At 53.3% G+C, this 22,801-nt stretch overlaps 7 protein-coding genes across 7 annotated transcripts; 3 read left to right on the forward strand and 4 right to left on the reverse strand.

The window, feature by feature from the left end:
• Positions 1–152: 152 nt before the first annotated feature.
• Positions 153–2,703, reverse strand: AYO21_07378 (hypothetical protein; the record flags this gene model as incomplete). Its single annotated transcript, XM_022657334.1, has 3 exons — positions 153–684; positions 802–1,917; positions 2,204–2,703. 3 exons carry the CDS (start codon positions 2,701–2,703, stop codon positions 153–155), a joined length of 2,148 nt encoding a protein of 715 aa, XP_022510347.1.
• A 6,192-nt stretch (positions 2,704–8,895) lies between these two features.
• AYO21_07379 (hypothetical protein) lies at positions 8,896–9,374 on the forward strand (the record flags this gene model as incomplete). Its single annotated transcript, XM_022657335.1, has 2 exons — positions 8,896–8,951; positions 9,080–9,374. 2 exons carry the CDS (start codon positions 8,896–8,898, stop codon positions 9,372–9,374), a joined length of 351 nt encoding a protein of 116 aa, XP_022510348.1.
• Positions 9,375–10,291: 917 nt separating this feature from the next.
• AYO21_07380 (hypothetical protein) lies at positions 10,292–11,332 on the forward strand (the record flags this gene model as incomplete). The annotated part of the gene is made up of 1 exon (XM_022657336.1): positions 10,292–11,332. One exon carries the CDS (start codon positions 10,292–10,294, stop codon positions 11,330–11,332), a length of 1,041 nt encoding a protein of 346 aa, XP_022510349.1.
• A 3,380-nt stretch (positions 11,333–14,712) lies between these two features.
• AYO21_07381 (hypothetical protein) lies at positions 14,713–15,475 on the reverse strand (the record flags this gene model as incomplete). Its single annotated transcript, XM_022657337.1, has 4 exons — positions 14,713–14,830; positions 14,886–14,959; positions 15,029–15,274; positions 15,359–15,475. The coding sequence occupies 4 exons, from the start codon at positions 15,473–15,475 to the stop codon at positions 14,713–14,715; spliced, it is 555 nt and encodes a 184-aa protein (XP_022510350.1).
• Positions 15,476–16,013: 538 nt separating this feature from the next.
• AYO21_07382 (hypothetical protein) lies at positions 16,014–16,886 on the reverse strand (the record flags this gene model as incomplete). Its single annotated transcript, XM_022657338.1, has 1 exon — positions 16,014–16,886. One exon carries the CDS (start codon positions 16,884–16,886, stop codon positions 16,014–16,016), a length of 873 nt encoding a protein of 290 aa, XP_022510351.1.
• A 597-nt stretch (positions 16,887–17,483) lies between these two features.
• On the forward strand, positions 17,484–20,190 carry AYO21_07383 (hypothetical protein; the record flags this gene model as incomplete). Its single annotated transcript, XM_022657339.1, has 2 exons — positions 17,484–17,578; positions 17,673–20,190. The coding sequence occupies 2 exons, from the start codon at positions 17,484–17,486 to the stop codon at positions 20,188–20,190; spliced, it is 2,613 nt and encodes an 870-aa protein (XP_022510352.1).
• Positions 20,191–20,918: 728 nt separating this feature from the next.
• Positions 20,919–22,487, reverse strand: AYO21_07384 (hypothetical protein; the record flags this gene model as incomplete). The annotated part of the gene is made up of 1 exon (XM_022657340.1): positions 20,919–22,487. One exon carries the CDS (start codon positions 22,485–22,487, stop codon positions 20,919–20,921), a length of 1,569 nt encoding a protein of 522 aa, XP_022510353.1.
• Positions 22,488–22,801: the final 314 nt, after the last annotated feature.

Here is a 22,801-nt window from a genome sequence, read left to right on the forward strand (position 1 = left end):
GAATTCTCGAGCGGGTTAGCATGCCTATCCTGCACCTCGGGTCCTCCCGCCGGCCGTAGATATCAGTTGCAACCCTCAAAACCTGGCCTCTCCATCCTTGCAGAAATGGAGGGGTTGTTAGGACCGAATCCCGGTTCCAAATCGTCGTCCGCTCAAGTTTCATCCTGGGCTTCGTCAATCGTGGCACCACCCATGGGTCTGTCGGAAAGGCCGCTGGGTCCTCGTCCTGGACTTGAGTCACTTCCACTTGGTGAGATTCCAATAGGATCTTGGGGAATTTCCTCGCGCAAGCACACATTCTCCAGCATGTTGGTCCATTTCCCACTCTGTCCAGCGTGGCTGTGCTTGAGATGCTGTCTGAAATGATCGGCCCTGTAAAACTTCTTGGACTGGTTGCACTCGCCAAATTTGTGGACATTGGTGAGGTGGTCGATCCGGCGATCCCAGTCCGGCTGAGGTAGATTTGGAAATTCTTCTCCGCAATAGCCGCACACATCGGTCGAGGCGCCACCACCTGAAGGAGAAGAGGACGGGTGAAACGCGGCCTCATACCTCGTAATAGCCGCACACGACCAAGAATGACGCCGTAGATGTAGAGAATTTTGGTGACGTTCGGCCTCATTTTTGTTCTTGAAGCGGTTGTTGCAGTATTGGCACGTATACTGCTTCTCCATTTGATGTGCTCTGGACGATAGTCAGCATCAAAACGCTCACGGGTGGAGAGTGGCACAATGAGAGAGCAGGGTGAGTGGGGGGGTTGCGTGGTGGGCAGGACCAAAAATCGAGAAACGTCCAACTTACCTGAGCTCTGCTTCTGTGTCGAATTTTTTGGGCTTTTTGGGGCAACAGTCGCAGATAAAGTAGTTGCCAACGCGGGTCGCAGGCGGAAGCCTCGAGTCGCTCATGACGGGTTGTGTGGATGACTTTGAAAAGGGAGGTTTTGTATCGAGCGGTGACTGAGTCGACTGTTTTCTAGAGGGAGCAATTGACGTGGCAGGGCTCGAAACAGGCTGGGCCGAGGTTATATATGCAGGCTGTGAAGCAGGGTCCAGTGGTGACTGTCGCTCGAAGGAAGATATGCTGGTCATGCTACTGCCGGCCACTGAAAGAGCCACAGACGATGCATAGGAGTTTTGCCTCACGCTCGACGCCGTCGACGAGACAGATCCATACTTTGGCTGCTGATAATACTTGGACACGGGCGACCGTGCAGACGCGGTCGTGGTGACCTTTTGGAACAGCTCTGCTGATGCGGTACCACGTGACGGGGATTTGTCGTCCCGAGCCACATCGGACGGGGGTGATCCTGCCCTCCGCTTCATACCCTGCTTAGAAGATCGCCGACCCACTTGCTGCTCTGGTCGGTCACTCAGATTGAGATTGCGGAATGCGTTGCCATCCTCGCCGCCAATGTCGGATTCTGTCTCGGCGAAAAACCCCTGGTCATAACTACCGCGATGTGAGCGACTCGCAATACTAGCCACCTCGTCGAATCCCGGGGTGGCGCCGCTGCCGCCCGCCACGGGCAGGCCGGTCGGTCGAGGCTGAAGAAACAATTCGGGATCCAACACGAGCGAATTACTCGTGCTGTCCATCGAGGGGCTTCGATGATCCATATTGTAGTCGCGCCAGCCGGCTCGCGATCCAGGTGAAACACCTGCCGATACCGGGCTTGTGATCCATCTGGACACCGGATCAAAGACGGCCGATGGAAGCTCATTGGCTGACAACAATTGGACTTTTGAATCCTTTGTTTGCAGCGAAAGTTTCGTGCCATAAGATGAGGATTCTGTCGACCCCGAACGCTGATGCCGCGGTGGCGAGTTCGACTTCCCAATCTTGGACAAAAGTCTTTGGTCGTATGCTTGCGACGAGCGGTCGAAATTTCGCTGTGCCAACGGCACTTCCCCTTGCAATCTAAAATAGAATATCTCATCAGCATCCTCTTGTCTATTGCCACTTGCGGCTAACTGCTCACGGGCGGCAATTTAGCCCCCATGACACGCGCGAACAACCGGAAAAAGAAAAACGGTGCAGGGATCCGCCCAAACAGCGCACGTCTGTGGAGCGTCGTTGATCGGGCACAATACATTGTGGTATGACCCGATCGCGACAGAGAATGAAAAGACGTGGAAAAAAACCGAATTATATGGCAAGGGGCTGAAAATTTGGGGCTTGGCTCAACATCGCACGGCTGACTCACCTCTGACTTGTCAGTGTTGGAGATGGTGGTTTCCGAATCAAGGCGGGCACTGAACCCGCCAGGCGTATATCGGCGTGCGAGGGTGACCTCACCGTCGAGACATTGCTGCTTCGGCGGGTAAAGTCGTCGTCGTCGAGGTCCATCTCGTCGGGGTCCTGGGCACGGCCCAAGTTGGTCCGCGAGTCCAGATAGCCACCGTACAGGCTTGAGCCCGGCTTGATGGGCGCCAGGTGTCGTTGTGTTTCAAAGGGTTCGCCGTTGGCCCATTTCCAGGCAACGTCTACACCCTGAGCCAACTCATTGTTGTATCGCGGGGGAGGTAGTGGTGGAGGGACGTCGTTGAAGCGTGCACCAGGAATGACCATGGCTTCTCGAGGTTGAAGAGAGTCCTCTGAGGTTTGGGAGTTGGATCGGGAAGTAGATCGCGGTGTGGCAGCAGTGTCCCGGTAGGGTGGTAATGGTATCCGCATTCCGGCGGCACCTGTCCTGCGGATATCCATGTTTTATTTGTCTCCGGGCCACTGCAACATTAGAAAGTGGTGGGGAGGCAACAAAGGCTCAGCTGTGCGTGATACTGCAAGGAACGGCCCTCTGGCGATTTGGACCTGCTTGTGGCGAAGGGGTGTGCGACTTCTCGCAGGTCCCCCGTCCTTCGATATATATACCTTGGTTCGATTGTGTAACCCTTTCGACGCACATGTGCCTGACGCTCGGTCACATGGGGTGCCTCTTCTTCTCTTGGATGATATATCCTGAACGATTCGAGAGCTAAACTCTTCGCGGTTCCTCTTGCTTGGCCAATGGATGGTATAGCAGGGGGGTGGTGTGTGGATGTGGTTTCCCTTGAGGGTATAAGTAATGTAGCAGTCTATGTCGTAAGTTGGAACAAAAAGTACAGGGTTGTTACAACAGAGTCTGGCGGTAAGGACAGGATGTAGAGTAAAGGGAACTATTTCGTGTCCCTGTCTCTCAAGGCGGATGGATAGTAGATTGGAAAGGACAGTATTTGAGGACCAGTCAACCAAGGGATCGCAGATATGAGGACGGGGCCCTAGGAGGGGTTTGTCAAGCGGGTCGAAGAGCCACAGTCAGGCGAGCAGCAAGCTGGAGGAGCGATAGACATGCTGCATGAGGATGAGGTATGCGGTGTGAGGGAGGATGGGAGGTGAGGGAAGGTTGCGGACGGTGATTTGCTTGCAGGATTCGCACTTTTCGCAGGGTTTCCCGTTGGGTTAGGGCTCCCGGTATAAGGTGAACGGAACTCAAAGGGTCTTTTCCGTCTTGGTTTTTAAGGATTGACACAGTAATGGCCGTAGCAAGCGTAGTGTACGAAAGGGTGGGAGTACGAAGTCTCTCGGTCGACTTGGAGGGGGGAGGGGGGTTTGAGTGGTGTGGGAAGTCGTGGCGAGGGAGGACTAGAATAGTTTCTCTGACGAAGACAAGAACCTTGCACGAGTAAGGCGATGGAAGTAAAGGCAAATGGCACGCTCCAAGGGCTTGGAGCTCCACGGGTCCTTGTCTGAAGTCAATCATGCAGCAAAAGTTTGCCAATACAAGCTTGCCGCCATGCGATTGCGCTTTGCTTCTTCCTTCGCAAATCGGGCCAGGGTAAGGGGGGTGGTTTAAGGCAGGGCAGCTGGGCTCCAAGTGGAGTTTGGCTTTAAAGTGGTTGAGTGGCTCAAAAAAACATTTCAGCAGCGGCAGGGCTGTTCGGAGGCATAACAGCCAGCAACCAGCCAGCACCAGCCAGGGAAACTCTAAGGGGACCCAAGGCCTAACGGCCAGCGATAGCCATGAGCTTCTGGAATGAGTGCGGGGATGTAGTCTGCGCGGGCGCCGGTGGCTGTGTAGTTTTCTTCTCTTCTCTCTCCCTTTCTTCTCCTCTGTCCCTTGTTCGCCTGGGCTATCTGATCCAGAACTGGGCTGGAGCTGGGTTGGTTCAGCCCTACAGCACGCATACATAGCCCAGATCGGCCGTGGGCTGCTCTAGCGTCAACACCGTGAAAAAAAGGCTGCAGCCGTTCCGCAACAGGATGGTGGAGCCCTAAACCATGACCATGCCACCCTTCCACCTTGCCTAGTGCCTTGTGCCTAGGAACTGGGCTAGTCCCTCGCAGGTGGTGTCTGAGCCTATCGCCGACCACGGTGCAAGGGTTAATTTTTCTCTTTCCCTTTAGGTGCCTCTACTTGGTTACCAACGCCGTCAAGGCGCCTGGGCGATGGAACATCGGGGTCGGGAACGGGGGGACGCGCTTGGTGCTTTGCTGCCCTCCCGCATCTTGTCCTGGCACCTTGGGCTCTACCATGTACTGTACCTCGTTGTTCGTAGGTACATGTACTTTGAAGGTGCTGCACAACAAACGTGTGTGGCGGAAGTCCCCTTTTTCCCGGGCCAGTGCTGCAAGGTTCACACATCCCGAGTCAGTCGGTGACGAAGTGACTTTTTGACTTTGGTTGCCCTCGTTTACTACCTACTCAGTGGTGTTCATGTACGTACCATCCCGAAGTCTTCTGATCTGATCCCCCCCTTCACAACTCTTACTATTTGTGCGCATGATGCACTCCTCCTCACACCTCACCCTCACACGGCTCGCCGAGAGTCACCCACTTCAGAAATTCATAATAATAAGCAACCCCCAATGGCTGAAACTGAAACTCAACTTTGCAAAGGTCGAGCAATTGACAGATGGGGATCGGGGGAGAAAGGCGGCATGGGCTGACCTCGTGCTCCCCTCCAGAGTCCAAGTGGACACCCGATAGGGCGAGCCTACCAAGCCAACTCCAGACTTGTAGTTGGTTGGTTACTGAGACAAAGCCGAGTAGTACCTACCTTCAAGTAAAAAAGGGCCCTTGTAACGCTGGGCGACCATGGGCCATGGGCAACGATTAGGGCTACTAAGAGTGGCTAGGCTGCAGTGCCCCGCCAAAACCTGCCGGCCGCTTAGTGGTGGGACCTAATTGAGGAGACAGTAGCCCTATGAAACCCACGACCGGGGGGTGTTCCATGCCGGGTGCCACAGTGCTTGGGTATCTCGACCTCAGCCGACCCAGGGCCCAGGGGGTGTTTTTGTGCTTTGCGAGTACTTGTACGAGGTACACAATAGGGAGGTCCTTGTACGATTAAGGCGAGCCGATACTAGAAAATGGTAGCCAACACGGCCATTGTTTGTCCGCCCATCGAACCCCGGTATCGCATCGTAATCACCCATCACCACCTGGTGCACCTGGGCATTACCATTACCACCACCACACAATCATCACTGGCGCCCACCCACCACCACCACCACCACCATCATCCTCATCATCATCAGCATCATCATCTTAGCACAAAAACAGGCCTTGGGAAAGGTGTTTTACGCTGTGGTCCACATTAGACCTTGGCCGTTCGCCGGCCCAAGACTTCGGTCCCAGCTGAAGCCTTACGAGTATGACTAGTATCTCGGAAAGCGCGGGTTCCATGGCCTTAGGTGGCGTTGTTTGCATTCTGCATAATTTAGCTACGCTACATATGTACTCCATATATGAGTGGCTCGGGGGACGATGCGAGATGGTTTTCCCGCCAAACCCATCGCCTTCCACAAACAGACAACGGATCTCTATAAGAAAACCTTTTTTCACAAAATACAGATCCTCTTGTTTCCTCTCTTTCCGCAACCTTGGCCAAAATTCCCCATGTGGTGGGGGATCGCAGCAAGGGAAAATTCAATGTGCACTAGGTGTATGTGATGTGAGCTCACATCAATTATGCCTCGTCTTCTGCAGCCAACAAGGTTTTTGTGGATACGAATACTCATAGGTTCGTGCATATACTCTGAAAGCATTCACCGTAGACGGTCTAGCCGCAATCCCAGGCTTTTTCTTCGTCAACTCCCACACTCCAAACGCCTGCGAATACGAGAGCTCGGATTTTTGGCGCTTTCACGTCATACCTACTCTGGACTTGAACAAGCAGTCCCGAGGCCACGCTGACAAGGGCACTACTACTGGGCCAAATCCTACTCGTAGCAGCCCATTCCATCAAGCGGGAGCTAGCGGATCCCAGATACGAAACGAGTTGTCTGCCTCAAGTGCTTGTTGTGTTGGCAGTACCAAACACGAGAGGTGATGTGGTAGAGGATACTTTGGAGCGCAGTGTCATTTGACCTTGGCCTCGAGGTTGGGTACTGGTTGGTGGATAGCGCATGCCGAGTCTGATGGCCTGCAGGAAGCCAGGGCGACTGACTCGAGCAACAGGTTTTGCTTCTGGGCGGTGTCCCTCCAAGTAGCGTTTGTTTCGGGGATGCATGGGCTTGCCACTCACCCACTCACCCACTCCAGCCCTGGGCCCCCTGCCCCTAACCATTGCCCTCGGATCTCCATCAGCGGAAACATCAAGCACAGCCCTACAAGTACTCGTAGGCCCTCTTTAATGGAGTACTCGGTACTCTGCCTTACCAAAAACTGTGATGAGCGTGCCGTGTCCACCCCCTCGGCGATTAGTCAAAACCTTCCATAACCGTCTCGCTCGGCTGCCCAAATTTTTATAGCGAGGGTGGCCAGACTGCATGCGCACGTTGAACGAACGAGGTACCTCGGTGGGTTGATGGCTTCGACTTGTTCTATTGGGCCAGCCGCCGTCCACAAGGCCGATGGGACCTCATCCAATCAATCCACGGAGGTGGCACCAGCACCGAGTACATCGGCGAAAGCAACTCCCGAAACGATTGAAGGTCTGCATGAGGCTTGTTCTGGCTCTTCTCTTTCTCTTTCACTCGCCAAACGAGATCCTTCTGCCACAGATTGATTGCGTGCTCCATCTTACCAAAGGTCTGTGGATGATACGCGGCCGCGTGAGGCCGAGAAGACATTCGAGTGGAAGGAGGTAGGATGGCACGACATCCTTCGGTTTCGATTAATCGTCAAGTTGTGATTGGCGAGGGTGAAGCAGGACCTAGCATGAATTTCCAGAAGGTGGATCGTATCATCTGCGAAGCTTGCGAGTGATTGTAACGGTGCACAAACTCGATCGGGTAGCGGAATCAGTCTGAATCTGAGCGTTTTGGGACTTGGCAACCGACAAGGCTGGAGATTCCTCGTAGGCAACTGAAACAGAGGGTCAGTTTGATCAACTTCTCCAGCCTGTGGCCTGAAGGAGTAATCGGCGAGTGGATGAAATATTTTTCTGAGAGGTGAGGGTGCTTGACGACGAGGCGTTTTGCGTCCTGCGTCTGCGCTCTGTAAATGTGCCTCGACAAGGTGCCTGGCTTCGGAGCAACAAACCAGACCGGGACATAGAGCCGGGTTGAGACTCGGAAAATCACCTCTTTGCGTGCATTGCAAGGAGCGGGTCTTGACGAGCCTGGGGAAATATTGCGAGTGGGCAAAACTGACGTCGTATCTTGGATCAACACCACCAACACTGACGGCAGAAGAACAGGGGGTTGTTAGTACCTGCTACGCCCAACAAGGATGACCAGAGTGTGGATTAGATCCCTCTGGCCCTAATATGGCTATGTCACCAAGCTGCTGCCCTGTGGCTCCGTGGGGATTCCTACCAGACCCTACGGCTAGTAGGTATCAGGTACCCCCAGTACAACGTCCAACCTCTCTTCCTCCCCTCCAATCCCGATGACGCCACCTCATCCGAACTTGTAAACTCCAGTAACTCCCAGACCGACAAGTTGCGGACCAAGCAGGTGGCTAGTGTTGGATTCCAGAAACTTCATCAAACATCGCTTGCAGTTCCATTCGTGGAAGGTGAAGCCATCCATTGGCAGGATATTGTTTCAAGCCAGAGATATCCAATGAATGCCAAAGGGGTTGTTGACGTGTTGATGTGCACGCCCGGGTGTTCCGTTGGACCCGTCGACGCCGACCCCATATGTCCATCAAACCGTTTGCTCCCCCACCCGACTCTCGCCATCACCAATAAGGCCCCTTGACCTCGGTCTCGTTCTTTTGTAGGTTGCCCCTCGCCTTGATGCCGGGTAAACATGACGGAAAGGTATTTGCAGTTAAGCATAACCTATAGTTGATCCCTTTTTTACGTACATGTCACCAGCCACGGTCTATGGACGGGCCAAGCCACACCCTTGAGGCATAAGGATAGGGTGGAGGAGAGGATTGTCAGATTACTCTTAAGTACTAAATCCACAAATTAAACACTTCTATACGGGCTATCTGGGATAAAAACTTATGGTTAGACGTGGAGGTAGAGGTGAGGTGGAAGTGAAGTGGAAGTTAATTGCTCCGTGTGTCTCTCTTTCCCTTTTAGTCACAAGATGACTTATCAGAGTCTTGGCATTAGCCGAGGCTCATATCCGATTTTCTCTTCCCGCTTCAACCTCCTCCAAGTGTTTCAAGGCTTCAAGGCTTCGAGGCCACCATTACCCAGACTTCCCAAAGCCGATCCGATCTAAACCCTTGTCCCTCCCACACTACTCAAACCGTGGTGTCTGCGAGTGTGAAACTTGGCAGGGAGGAGATAATTACCACCGACAAACAAAGTAAAAAAAAATCTCAACCGGTAACCTTCGCCCACTTTCCGGAAAACACAGAAACAAAGCCGTTACTTCACAATCCACATTTTTGGTCCTTGCCCCTTCACCGCTGCTTTCACTCTTGCGAGAGGTGGTTGGCCTTGGCCCGTTCTTTGCCTCTATTGGGATCCGGCATCTGTTCATCACCTCAGCCGCGCTATCTTCGGAGCCGACATGGACATCCCAACTCTGCCCAGCAAGGTCCCAGGCTACGATTTGTACATTGATGGGTACGTGGGTCGAACTGATTTTCCCCCTTTTTGTGCGTGGCTGGCGACCTGTTTCTACCCACCTCCAAGCCGACCTGATGGAGAATTGAGATGAAGTTCCAGTGACAACTGTTGACAAGTCCCATCAGATTTCAAGCCTTGCGTCGCCCGAAGATCCTCCAGAACTCCAACATCACTCACGTTGTTTCAGTATTAGACTGGAAGTTTCAAAAAGACTGGGCCTCTCTTCGCGGTTTCCAACACCTGCACATCCCTCTGGACGATGTCTACGACTCGAACATTCTGTCCTATTTCCCACGGAGCAATGCCTTTATTCACGAAGGTTTAAAGCATTCGAGATCCAATCAACTCGAAACCTCTGGCACCTCCCTCAAAGATGGCTCCAACGACCCAATCCCGGGCGGAGTCCTTGTGCACTGGTAGGTGAATCTTCTCCTTTCTCCTGACTCTTGGTCATGGCAGCTTTTGTCTAGCTTGCGCAAACGTGTCACATGGGACTCTGAAACCTGCTTTCCGTGTCCACGGGCATTGTCTATTGTTTTCGTGCTTTTGCCGGCCTGTCAAAACCAATGGTTGGTATCTGTCGGCGACTCTAGTTCTCACACAGTCCAACGCCTGGTCCGCATTTCGTACGGCAGCACCTTCCCAGGAGCAGAGAGTCGGTCTCACCGACCGTACTTCTGAATGACAGGTCTGTGTCGTATGATGTCTAGGGTAGAACGGGCCGGCGCCTCCACCAAATCCCAACATTCACATTTGGTGGCTCCGCCAAATCTCGGCTTTGCCACGCTGAGCACCCCGGTCGAGTACCGCCACTCTGGACTGGAGCCGGACGTGTTTACCTAGTTCAGTAGCCGAAGCATGTGAAAACAAAACTGTTTCTGGCCACTAAATCATTCAGCTCCACGAACTACCGGCTGCCGCTCATCGACTTGAACCTCCTGCGGTGCCTGTGATTCCCGGCTAGCGAAGCACGTGACAACTCCTTTTAGCCACAAGGCTGAGATCCCTTGGGGGGATAGGGGCACTGTCACGACTACCACATTGAAGTCACACCTACTGCCTTGAGCTGGAACATTATGGACTCATGTTCCATTAGGTGCAATTCACCGTCATTGGTGAAATTGTACGAGAGTAGCCATGGCATAAGGTCGTTTTGCTCGTCTCTGAAAGACTAGGGCCTCGTTGCTGCCGTTGCCATCATCGTTTTGAATGAAGTTTGTCAGAAAGAGAAATGGATCGATGATAACTAACATGTATCTTCCAGTGCAATGGGCGTATCTCGTTCAGCGACAATTGTCTTAGCCTACCTTCTCTGGCACTCCCGCCAACCAGCCAACATGATCTACCCTCAGTCTCAAACAACCACCACGGCCCAGTCTCCTGTCATGTCTTCGCCGTCATCATCAGCATCCCCACCAGAAATGGTCTCCCTGCCACCCACGCCGCTGACTGTGGACACGGCACTTGCGTTGGTCCGTGAAGGCCGCCCCCAAGTTGAGCCCAACTCGGGCTTCATCAAGCAACTCCGCATGTACGAGGCCATGGGCTGCCCGACGACGCAGGAGCAGCTGGAGAGCCACAAGATTTACCGAAGATGGATGAACTCGCGGAATGTGCTGGACGCGCTGAGCGAAAACCGGGCGCCAGAGATGGACCACATTAGTTTTCGCGACGAAGAAGACGACGACGAGAACGGCCAGGGGGACGGTGCTCACGGCTTAGACCAAGCCGGCGCAAGCGCAGGCAACAGAAGCGACCCCTTTAGCGACAGGGTACAGAGCCTTACTTTGCTTGACCCAGACAGCGACGAGCCGACCGAGATCCTGAACCCGGACATTACGCTGTCGTCGCCCTCGCCGGCGCCTCCCCTACCGGCAAACGTCGAGATCAAGTGCCGCAAATGCCGCCGCCTGTTGGCCAGGTCCAGCTTCATCCTGCCTCACAAGCCTCCGGCGCACCGTGACCCTTCGGCAGCCGTGGGCGCTGACCCTTGCGCTCACATCTTTCTCCACCCTCTCTCGTGGATGAGGCCCGTCCTCTCCCAAGGCCAGTTGGACGGCCGACTGACGTGCCCGACACAATGGTGCGGGGCCAACATTGGCAAATTTGCGTGGCAGGGCCTGCGCTGCAGCTGTGGCGGGTGGGTGACGCCTGGTTTTGGATTGGCCAAGGGGAAGGTGGACGAGGTGCGCCGCCATGATGTAGGAAGCTCTACGCGGGCAATAAAAGGAGGACCACCAGGCTCAGGCCAGGGCCAGGGATCTGGGAGTGGACATGGAAACGGAGACGCCACGAAACCAGTCTTCAACTCTACGAGTAACAGTGGCGCGGTGAGGTATCCTCCTGGAATGAGGCGGGCGGGGAATGGCAACTTGTGACGATCTAACCCCCTTTCAGACACTCCCAATGAATCATGTCCGACAGGTCGAAAAAGGGGGTTGGATGGGTGGATGGATGGACCCAGCCAGTCCTCGAGAAAGCAAAAGAGAGAAAATCACTTTAGAAATTTTCGGGTCCGTGGGGAAGAGGGGAAGTTTCGCGACGCGCAATACATACATACCACAAAGAACCGTCATGTTACGGGGATACACGGTACAGACTACGATTTTAAGACGACGACAAGGCTGAGAATGGAGTGGAGTGGAATGGAATGGACTGGTGGGTGACACTACGTGCGTATCGCACACGAGAATGGTCGATGTGATGTGATGTGATGTGATGTGTTCCGGTGCGGCCGACCTCGATTGAGACTCAAATCATATTCTCCCGTGGCCGTGGAGACCGCCCATACGTATACCGTATCCAGACTCTACACTACCCATTGTGAAGGGCCTCACACCAGAAAAGCAGTGCGAGAGCAAACAGCAGTTGTCCCATGCATCAGAGTCAGACCCAGACCCCCTTTTCTTTGCGGCAGCACGAAGCGACAGGCAGCCCCTTTGTATCGACGTCGGTTGCAGGAGAATCGGATGCCATACCGTTCATGGCGATACCAGGCTGAACCCGACCATTTTTCCCGACGGAATGGTTTTTCTTTTTCTCTTTCTTCTTCTCGCTTTTGGGGTTTTCCTCTCCTTCTGGAATTTGGATGCGACATCTCCGTCAGGGGGCTATGACTAACGCCTTCCCAGTCTGTCCTTTATCTTCCCTTGGAGGTGCTGGCAAGAACCGCTCACCACACAAAGCGATTCGTGGTCGGAACGGGCGGACTGACAGTGGTCGAGCTCGGCTAGTGTTGACAGGCCTCCTGAAAAGTTTGCTGCTGCTTGAGGCCTGACGAGTTTTCCACTCTCAATAGACCAAAGGGCGCGACCAAGCATCCGTTTAAGCATCATGGTGCTCTTGGGTCCCAGCAGACTTGCAAACGGGCTGACACGCCCCGCGTTCATCTTCGGAAAAGCGCTTTCGACTCGTCCATCATCATCACGAGAACGAGGCCTTTCGGCCGGCACGTCATGGGACGTTCCGAGCTGCCTGGGAGAAGTTGTCCCGCTTACCAACAGAGAACATTGCTGGGGGGGTGGAATTGCTCGGCGTAAAGGTTCTCGGCAACGATGTATGACCCGGTCTTTACTTCCTCGACCTAGGCAACAAAGACGACTCATTCAACCTGATTCCATCACGGTTGCACGAGTAAGCACATTGTTTTCCAGTCCACATTCCCCATACGGAGTTCCCGACCGCCCACCGCCATTAACAGACCTCACTCCAATCTTGCTGGATCACTTCCTGAGGAGCAAGTTGCACTTCTCATCTTTTCTTTAGTCGGTGCTATTCTACCTGCCCGGTGGTGGAAGCTTGGCCTTAGCTCGTAAGTGTAGCAGCTTGCTATGTGTGAAGAATTGATTAGGGAATGCCTCAGACACAGGGGCTTTAATGGGGACCGAAGGATTCCCACGGCCTGGTCCAGTGTGGCATGGTTCCTCAATATCTAGATATGGAAGGCTAGTGGCACCTCAACAGCGCGGTCCAACACAACTGACTGGCACAAACGGTTTCCTCTTTTCGAGCATGAGCCATAGGCGAGAATCCTCTTGACAAATTCCTGCAACTCGAACCGTGGTCGCCGTTCTCGGGATATACCAGTACTCCACGTCAGCTTGCGAATGGAGACCTCACGGTAGAGTGTGTTTGTAGGTTTCAGCCTTACAGGGCATCATCCGCTAAAATGGCAGACGGAGCACTTGTGGAAACCATACGGGCTCATTTGCCGCCGACTCTTGGATCCCAACATGAGGAGCTTAGTAAATCATCTCCGCAGCAGTGATCCTCTGGCCAGAGCTCGGTTGCGTATTCATGTTGATCCGGCAGGCAGGCCAAATCCTTCAGTGCTGACATGCGGCACAAACTTTGTCGAACATGATTACTGGTCCTCGGTGCCGAGCGCAGCCTTTTGCCTACCTTAGAACGGTTTTTTGCTTGGCGTGTTTCACCGTCTTCAAACGTGCTTTTGAGCTCGGCTTTGTTGTAGCAAAACGGACTTGCTGACTCGAACCATCGGGCATCCCGAAAGTCAGACATGCAATAGTATGGGGGGTTGGACGCCACCCTTTGGAAGGTGATGACCACCAAAAGAGCCCCAGACTTTGTCCGAAAGAGCGACAATCGGAAACATTCCGTTGTGTTTACTCCACGTGCCAACGGTTCGCTTATCTAAATCCACGAATATGGCGGCGATAGAATTTGCGAGCATGATGGATTGGCGAGAGAGTCCATGCTGTCGGAAATGTACAAGCGCAGGTTGAATAGTTAGGGATCGGGGTAACCAATGTCTGCTGTGAGTCGTAACTGAAGTTCAGCCTCGTGTACCTCGTGAGAAGTCAAGAAGTTTCGGTCGGGAAAGACCCAAAAGCCGATCTCCAGCATTATCCCAAGCAGGGGATTGTTAGTAGGCAAGCAAAGAATTCCGCTTTGTCCGTTTAGGGGTCCAAACATGCGGGTTTCAGTCTCGTGACGGCAGGCAAGGGGTCTTCGGCCCTCAACAGTTTGGATGGGGGAAGGAAACCAGGTTTCGTCCTTGCTAATCGCACTTGTGTACCCGACGCTCACCGGAAAGGGCAAATGGGTGAACGAGCCTCTAAACGGGCAAGATTGGTGGAGGTGACAGCTCGGCGGGAGGCCCAAATGCAAGAGCGGGATCGTCGTATTGAAGCCGAGCAGGCCTATCCGGGCTGCGTTCCCTCGCCTCGAGTGAACACGAACTGCACCATGCGAGCTCGTGTTTACCTGCACCTTGCGAGCGACACTCATTGTACTCAACCACGTGTCGTTACGACAAAGGTTGAAAGATTTGCGTGCCCTTGACATCATTCCCATCCAGATCCACGAACGGTGACAAGGAAATTGAGGACCGCTGACTCTGGGCTGACATCTGAGCATGGATGAAAGCAGACACAAACCCATCATCAACTCCACCAGCGAAATGATGTCCACACACCTGGACGCTAGTGCTGACAGAGGCTGCCAGCCTTAAACCCCGAGCGGCCTTCAGCTGTGCGGCACACTGCAGACAACTATGCACCAGATGGGCAGGTTCTGATCATGCATGATGCAGCAGCACTGGCATCAACGTTGACAACAAACAGTGGCCGGGCATTGAGTGGGCACCTTAGGACAAGATACAAAGCTCCAGCTCTCGGCAAAGCCGGCATATTTCGAGTCACCAGTGTGGACCATCTTCACAACTTGAGCAGGGAAAGAAAAAATGAGGCGTCGAGACAAAACCACGAGTCTAGAAGGTCGTCCATTTGGCGTCGGGTCATGAGATGTCGCCCTTCGGCGCTGCAGGGAAGAAGCTGGGATCTTTCATGCGCTGTTGGTTCCGTTTTGCAACCTCTAGATTGCGCAATCGGTCAATTCGCATTTGATAGAAATTTCTGTCATCATTAGACTGGAGGGTAGGTCACCGAGAAGAAGGGGGAAATGACTCACTTGTGCAGGGCATATACACGAGGAACATCTTCCGACTTCTCGTTGGGACTCGAACCGGCTTGTATGGCTTTGATCTACAGACGATCGCAACATCAGCTTCGAGGACGAAGGGAAACGGCAAGTACTAGTGAGATCAGACTGACCTTATCATCCCTTTCTTTCTCAGCCTTGCCGTCATCGTCGTCGTCCTTCTTTTTGTCCTTGTCGTCGTCCTTGGCCTTTTTCTTGGCCTTCTTGTTGCGCTGTTTCTCCTCGTACTCCTGCTTGATTTTCTCTATCTCTTTGTCCATCCATTCTTTCTTCTTTTTTGCAGCTTCTGCCTCGGCGTCTACAATGGGGGAAGCAAACCCTCTGTCGCTAAGGTGGGAAACACAGACATAGAAGAAATCCTGGCACAGACCAGTTGGCAGGGTGATCGTCATGGACCTGACTCAAAGGACTGATCGTGTCTGGAAGAAAGGAATGGCACTTACTTTATTATCAGGAGTGATCAGCACCTTGACCGAGGGTTTGTAACAGACATAACAGGCCTTGGATGAAGCTTCAGCGACAGTGCGGAGATGGTAGACGTTTGGGAAGGGCAAGGACATGGTGATTACAAGAAGACACAGTGTTTTAGAGTCCTTTTCCTGACGTTCCGAGAGAGAGAGACTACAGAAGGAGGGGGGGAGATTGGGAATTGACCAGTTTGTCAAGGATGGTGGATGGTGACAGAGAATCGAGTCGCATCTGAAGTGGAAGACACCAGAGGCGTGTTGTCCGTTTCTGGTATTTCTGTCTTGCTGCTCTTCCGGTCTACGGGGACTAACTGTTTCGGGCCTTGTAGAGAGGGTGGCTTCAGATGTTGCATCTTCGAAGAGCGTTACAAGAGATTATATTGTCGCTGGTAACGGTCACTTGTCTAGTGCTCGTCTCGAGTTCATGTCGGTCAGCCGGCCATTATCGATGGGAACAAGATTTCCCATTACTACGTCCATTGCAATAAGGCGAGACCAGGAAGTTCAAGCCAGCGGGTAGAATGGACACATAGATGGGAGAAAGACGTCTTGCAACGCAGTTGAGATACTACAACACATTTTTGCTGAACCCCAATCCCAGCCCTGCTTGAGCACATACAATGCGGACCTCCTATGGAGAACCGGGACGTCTCGATACACGAGAGTCCAATTGCGCTTGTTGAGCAAACACAGCAGCTCCGATCGCAGGACGACCGCCTGGCTGCTGCAGCTGGGTCGTACTCTCTTCCAGCACATTGTCCTTCAAAGCCTCCTCTTCAGCGCTGGTGACAGTGCCTTCAAAAGCGGCAGCCCTCGATGTTTGCTCAAAGACGACCTGCCGGCTCCATTTCTCCCAGTCATTGTACATCGCATTCTCAATGCCCATGCTAATCTGCAAGGCCGACTTCCCGAATCGAGCGCCCATATGTCTCGCCTCTTCAGCAGCAATCCTATCCCTCCGTTCTTGGCGTCGGCGCAGGGTGTAGAACTCTTTTCGTGCGATATCGTAAGCTTGCGGGACAGTAATGTCGGGGGTATTTTCCAGTAGCCAGAGTTGTCGCTGGACCACACATTCGCCAGATAGAGGGATGCCGGGTTGAACCAGGCCTTTTGACCAGTCTGCGTTTTTGTATTGCTCTCCTGATGTCTCGACGATCACTCGAGGCCGCGCCAGCTCCCAGGGATGATCGCTATAGAAAGTTCTTCGTAATGAATCCTCCTCATAATGTAAAGATTTGGGGCTGAAGACATGGCGAGCCTTGGCCGACTTCGGCCTCTTAGGTTCAATGATTTGTACATATTGTTCTGTTTTTCCGCTCGGGAGAGTTCGTGTGCGGACTTTGGTCAGAGGATGCTTGACGGGCTGCTGGCGGACGAGAATTTGTGCTGGCGGGATATCATGCACGATATCCACCCAGTTGGGTACCGAAGGAATCTGTTTGGCCTTGAATTTGGCCAGCGCAGCCCTGCGGACGTTGATGGCAGTGAGGTTTAATCGGCCCATGATGGGGTAGCTTCACAGGCAAGTGTCGGTGTCGACGAGCTCAAGGAGTTGGGGGAGTCAGACACAGCAGGAGTCTCTCGGAGGTAATTTCGAACCTAGAGGAGCGACTGTGAGTCTTTTCTCACGTTCATCGAGACGACCAGCTTGGTGATTAGGATAACTTGAATCTCCATTGACCACTCGTTACAAGGAAAAGCTGCGGCGAAAATGCGCGCTAGTGGAGCAGTTTCCAAGATGCCCAATTTGGGAATCTCAACCGCGAGCGTTTTTTTCGACTTGTCAAGACTGTCTCTTGTGCCAGCACCTCCAGAAGAAGATCGTCTACTCCCTTTTAAGTCCGATGATGAAGAGCTGACAATATGCTCCCAGGCATATGCATTCATCCTCCAAACTCCTCGGATGCAGCAGCTTCCCGAATGCGACGCCAATAATACGTTCCAATATTTCGATATGCGACTTCCTCGCCCCTCGCATCCGGCCACGCGCAGCCCTTGCTTCAAAGCAGACGATATGTGGACGAAGTGGACCTCCCAATGGAGGGTCCAATGTTAGAGCTGTCGAAGCCACTTTTTACGGATGGTTGTCGCGTGCAGGAGAATGCGCGACGAGGTCTCGTCCAGTACCACCTTCGACCTCCGGTTGCCGGACACCGAATCGATCGACGCATGGAGATGGGCGAAGAAAAGGAAAGAGTCTGTTGAGGGAACAATACCGCAGCATAAGCCACGGTGTTAGGGAACGTCACGTCGCAATATTGGATAAACCTGAACAACCGAGGGTCTCTAGAAATCGGCGCAAGGACAAGACCAATGCGTGGGATTTTTTTGACTCCAATACGCTCGAATTTGCACAAAACAGTCGGCTACCGGCCGCCTTCTTTGATGATCTGAACACTCTGCACGAGAAAGTGAGACAAGGGAATGATGGACAAGAAAAACAGGATGAATCCGACCTATCACAGCCCATGCTTGAGGAACAAATGGCCCTGTTGAAGTCGGTAAGAGATCTCGAGGAACGGCTGGCTGCGGCCAAGGCCAGCTTGGACAGCTCAATACACAATAAGTCTCCCACACCCGAGCGTGCGACGGCAGTGACACCTGTGACCTCGAACCAACCAGCCGTTGTGCTGTCCAAGGACGACTACAAGAATTTGGTGGATCTCTACTTCTTCAGTCACAGCAATCGTTTCGACCCGGAATCGCCTCATTCGTCTCCGACGCCGAAATTCCTGGAGGACTATGCATTCCGTCTGTCCGAGGACTTTGCACCCCCTCAGGCCTATGCGGAGTTTTATACCGAAGATGAAGGCTACGAGTCACCCCTCAAGGAGGTAGAGAAGATGCTCAAGTCGAAGCAGCTACGCGAAATCTCTGCCTTCAAAGCCTTTGTCGATCTGCTCCTCGACAATCACTCCTCAAATGCAGCACTATTCAGAGCTTACAAGCGGCTGCCACAACCCGGGGTCGCTTTCCTCCCCAAGGGGACTATCAGATTGTTTCTGCAACGCATGTCGACACCCTGGCAGAAGAGCGAAAAATCAATGATCAGATATCTGTCATTGATTGACGACATGCAAAAGGCCAATCTACCAATCGCAAGGTCGGAATGGGCCTCTGCTATTTACCTGGCTGGCAGGTCTTTCTCAAAAGTGACGGAGTCGGAACTGAATGCTGCGCTGCGACTGTGGAAGCAGATGGAACAGGAAGCTGGTGTCCAGGCTCACAATATCACTTTCAACATTCTTTTTGACATTGCAGTGAGGGCTAACAAATACCCCCTGGCTCAGATGATCCTGAAAGAGATGCACGATCGGGGTCTTCATCTCAATAGGCTTGGCCGTGTCAGCGTCATCTATTACCATGGGCTACGAGGCGATGGTGATGCTGTTCGAAAAGCTTACCGCGATTTTGTCGATGCCGGAGAAATCGTCGACACACTCGTGCTGAATTGCGTCATGGCGGCGTTGTTCAACGCTCAGGAACCGGCGGCGGCGGAGCAAATATACGAGCGGATGAAGAGTCTACATATGAATACCCGTCGAGAAGTGCGAAACGACGGCACTGTGGCATCATACCGACAATATCCAGGCCCGGGTCCGGAACTGATCCACCGCAAGCTGGCTGCGAACTCTTTGAGGAGAGTCTTGCTCTTCGCGAGTAGACTGAAACACCTGCTGCCGGAGCATCACAAGGAGGCACAAGAGTTGATGCCGTTGAGACCGGACCACACAACCTTCCGGACCATGATCTCTTACCACGCAAACGTTTCCGGGAACCTCAACCGAATCACAGTGCTAATAAACGAAATGTCAGAGCTGTTCGGTTTACCATTGCAAAGTATTCACTACCAGCTGCTGTTCAAGGGATTTGCTCTCCATGGCGCCACAAGAAACCCGCATGCGACTTGGAATCTGCACCGGCTAAATTTGGCCTGGGAAGCTTGTCGAAAAGACATCCGAGAAGGCCAGATTGCCCGCCGACGAGCCAAGCAGACAAAATCCGATGACCAGACACTCCCGTCGATTGACATCATCAACGAAACCTCTGAAGACCGAGAGCCGGTTCACGGAGAACCAAGAGGCCTCAAACGCATGAGCGAATGGGATGATTTTGTTCTTGACCTCGCTGCGTTTCCTAGAGAACGAAGGAAGCACATCGAAAGAATCCACGCCGAGCTCTTCGATGAGGAGAGAGAGAAGCGAGAACCTCTCATCCGGAATCCCTTCTCTCGTGGCTCGAGGGAGTCCCTCCCACATGATCAGAAGACCTACTACCCATTGGGAGAGCGCAAGTTGGATCAAGATGAAGGGGAATATGTGCTGCCGTCGCCGATTCTGGCAATTGATCCGTCTAGCAGCGAGGTGCAGGGTGGATATTGCGCTGAAGAGAGCATTGAAGAGACTATTGAGGAAACAATCCAGATCGTTCCGGAGCCACGGACATTCCCACATACAACAGAATCTCTAGACACAGAATGGCACAGCAATGCTGGATCTAGCACAGACGATACATCACCGCAGTCCGAAGCCGGGACAGATTCGCATTCTGACCCTGACGGTGAAGATGGCCGCGACGTCCCACCCGTGCCATCCACCTCGCAGTACCAGGTGGAAGCCACTCGCCCGTTGATCTGCTGGCTCTTGCGCGCCTACGCCAACGCGACGGGCTCGCGCCAGCAAGTGGAAGCGATATGGGACTCTGTGCGGCCGCTGTGGCACTCGCGCGAGCCGAACGACCAGGCCGCGGTGATCCGGGTGCTGAGGCGATGCCTGAGGAATTGTGATCGATACGGTCCGCCATTGTGAAAGGAGAGGACAGACACAACACGATAGTTCCGGTTGGATCAAGGAATATAGCCAAGGGATAGAGGGTCATGTGTGAAGAAGTTATACATCCCCCCAGCCTGTGCGAGATTACACAGTCCTTGGTACATGTACAGTAACGTCCTCGCGGTCTTTTTAGTCTATACATACATTCACAATACCTAGATATATGACATACATATATTGGGCACCACTCAGGGGCTCCCTCCCTACTGTACATTGGTACATGCGTATATACATATATAGTGAGAGACGGACTATGAATCTAGATATGATACATCGCACATTACAAATCATCCATGATACATGATACATGCTATGTATATCCCACCATGACTTCCGAGTATATGTACATCGGTACGGGGGTATAGGCACTATACGCGACCTTGGCTGTACGTCGGGTCGGGCTGTATATACAGAAAGGAATCTCTGTTCAACCAGAATGAGAGTCAGAGAGGAAACGTTGAAAATACGTGACCAACTAACTACACGCTCGCACGCTCCAGGCCGTCTGCGCACGTGAGGTCTTGTTGTTCCCATCCAGGCGGTGGATAGCATGTCTTATCTATCTCTATCTCTATCATGTATAAATGACGGACTCGGAATAGTAGGAGCCAGGTAGACGCCCGTCTGCTGGTTATGCTGGCGGTGACTGCAGAGCAAGCTCCCTTCATCTTGCATCCCATCTGGGACTGACTTGGGCGCCATCTCTACAGCTTGCTCTCTCTGCCTGTGCCGAAGAGACAGTTTCTACCGACACTTTGCGTCTCTGGCGTCCACGCCACTGCGTAAGGGTGATCGCGTCTTTTCACCACCAACCGATCAATGGCGCCCGTGTTGACGTATTGAGGCCCGCACTCTCGCAGGCTGGTGACACCGATGTTGCGCATGGCGACTTCGAACTCATCCTTGAGGATTTCGATCAACTGCTCGACACCTTCCTGACCGTAACCCGTGGCGAAGAGGGCGGGTCGCCCAATCCCCGCGGCTACAGCGCCCAGGCAGACGACTTTGAGGATGTCGCTGCCGCGCCGGATGCCACCGTCGACGAAGATGCTGAAAGGTCTCGATTGGCCTGCGAGTACGGGCGGGGAGGACGGGTGGTGCTGCGTGATGATTTCCGGGTAGCGTGCGTGGATTTCGAGCAGGACAAGCAGAGCTGGAGGAGACGTGTCCAGGTTCCTCCCACCGTGGTTTGACAGCACCACGCCCTCAAGACCGTAGTCCAGGGCCAGCCGCACATCGTCCGCGGACATGATCCCTTTCAACAAGAGTGGCAATTTGGTCTGAGAACGCAACCAGGCAATGTCATCCCAATTTAGATTTGGGTCGATGAAATTGCCCATAAGTCGCCCATACCCGCCTCCTTTCTTGTCATTCTTGGCCTTGGTGGTCATCATTGGGTTTTGGATCGTTTCATCAGCTTTGACACGCTCGTCCGCCTCTCTTTTACCCGCCGCAGCGGCATCAGTCGTCACGAATATCGCGCGGATGTTCTTGTGCTGGTGGATCTTGCGAAGGAGCTGTTCGGATTTGTGACGCTCCCGGTTGACGTAGAGCTGGAAGAAAAATGGATAGTCCGAGACGGCAGGTTGGGAGACGATTTCGCTGGCAGAATAGCTGGCATTGTTGGAGATGCATTGAACGATTGTCTTCTCCTTTGCGGCCCGTGCCATAGCGAGTTCGCCATCTGGGTGAATCAAGCGCGCCATTGCGGCGGGAGAGACCATCAGTGGGAAGGAGACGGGATAGCCCAGGATATTGGTCTCAGTGCAGATCGTGCCCACGCGACGCATTACGCGTGGGCGAAAGAGCACGCGGCTGAACAGACTAGCGTTGAGGTCCTTCGTGATCAGATCGTTGGCTGCGGAGGAGTAGAAAGCCCATGTCTTTGCAGTGGCGCTGTTCCGAGCGGCGAGCTCGTAGTCGTGGGCATTTATTAGTGAATCCAACGGTGGCTTTTCTGAGGTAGAAGCAGATTTGGGTTTGGGCGTCTCTGTAGGAGGTGGCCTCGACCATTCTTGCGTTATTGTTGACCTGTCCAGCACCCCTTTGAGGGCATCTGCTGGAAGGTTATTTCTGATGATCGCTGGAGAGTGTATCTCATTGTATGCTTGAGTGGCGTCTCGACCCGCGTACTTGTATATTATCCCTGGACCGCCAGGGTGTTCGGGGGCGAATTTGGTGATGTCCCATATTTGATCATCCACGACTATCCAGCAGTCTGTATCTGTATTGTGGGCTGAGATCTCTGACACTGAGATCTTGCGTGGCGCCATGTGAGAACACTTCTAGGGATTCGAGGACTATACTATCCCATGTTGGAGTCAGCAGTAGATCACCAAGAGATACTTAGTTATATAGGTGTTTCACCTACACACAATCAGAACCCGCACTTTGTCCCATTGTTGGCATGTATTCTGCCGGTCGGTGACACCGTTGGGGACCATTTTAGCCAGCTCGACACTGGCGGGATCATATCTGTGGACGGGAGGCTTGTCGGTGTCAAGGCCGATGCGGAGAGAGACAATCTTGATCGTAAAAAGGCGAACGGGATTGGAGCAGGGACGGCAGATCAGGGGCAGAAGAGGGC

Source organism: Fonsecaea monophora (genome assembly GCF_001642475.1).
Source record: "Fonsecaea monophora strain CBS 269.37 chromosome Unknown Scaff56, whole genome shotgun sequence".
Classification (NCBI taxonomy): Eukaryota; Fungi; Ascomycota; class Eurotiomycetes; order Chaetothyriales; family Herpotrichiellaceae; genus Fonsecaea; species Fonsecaea monophora.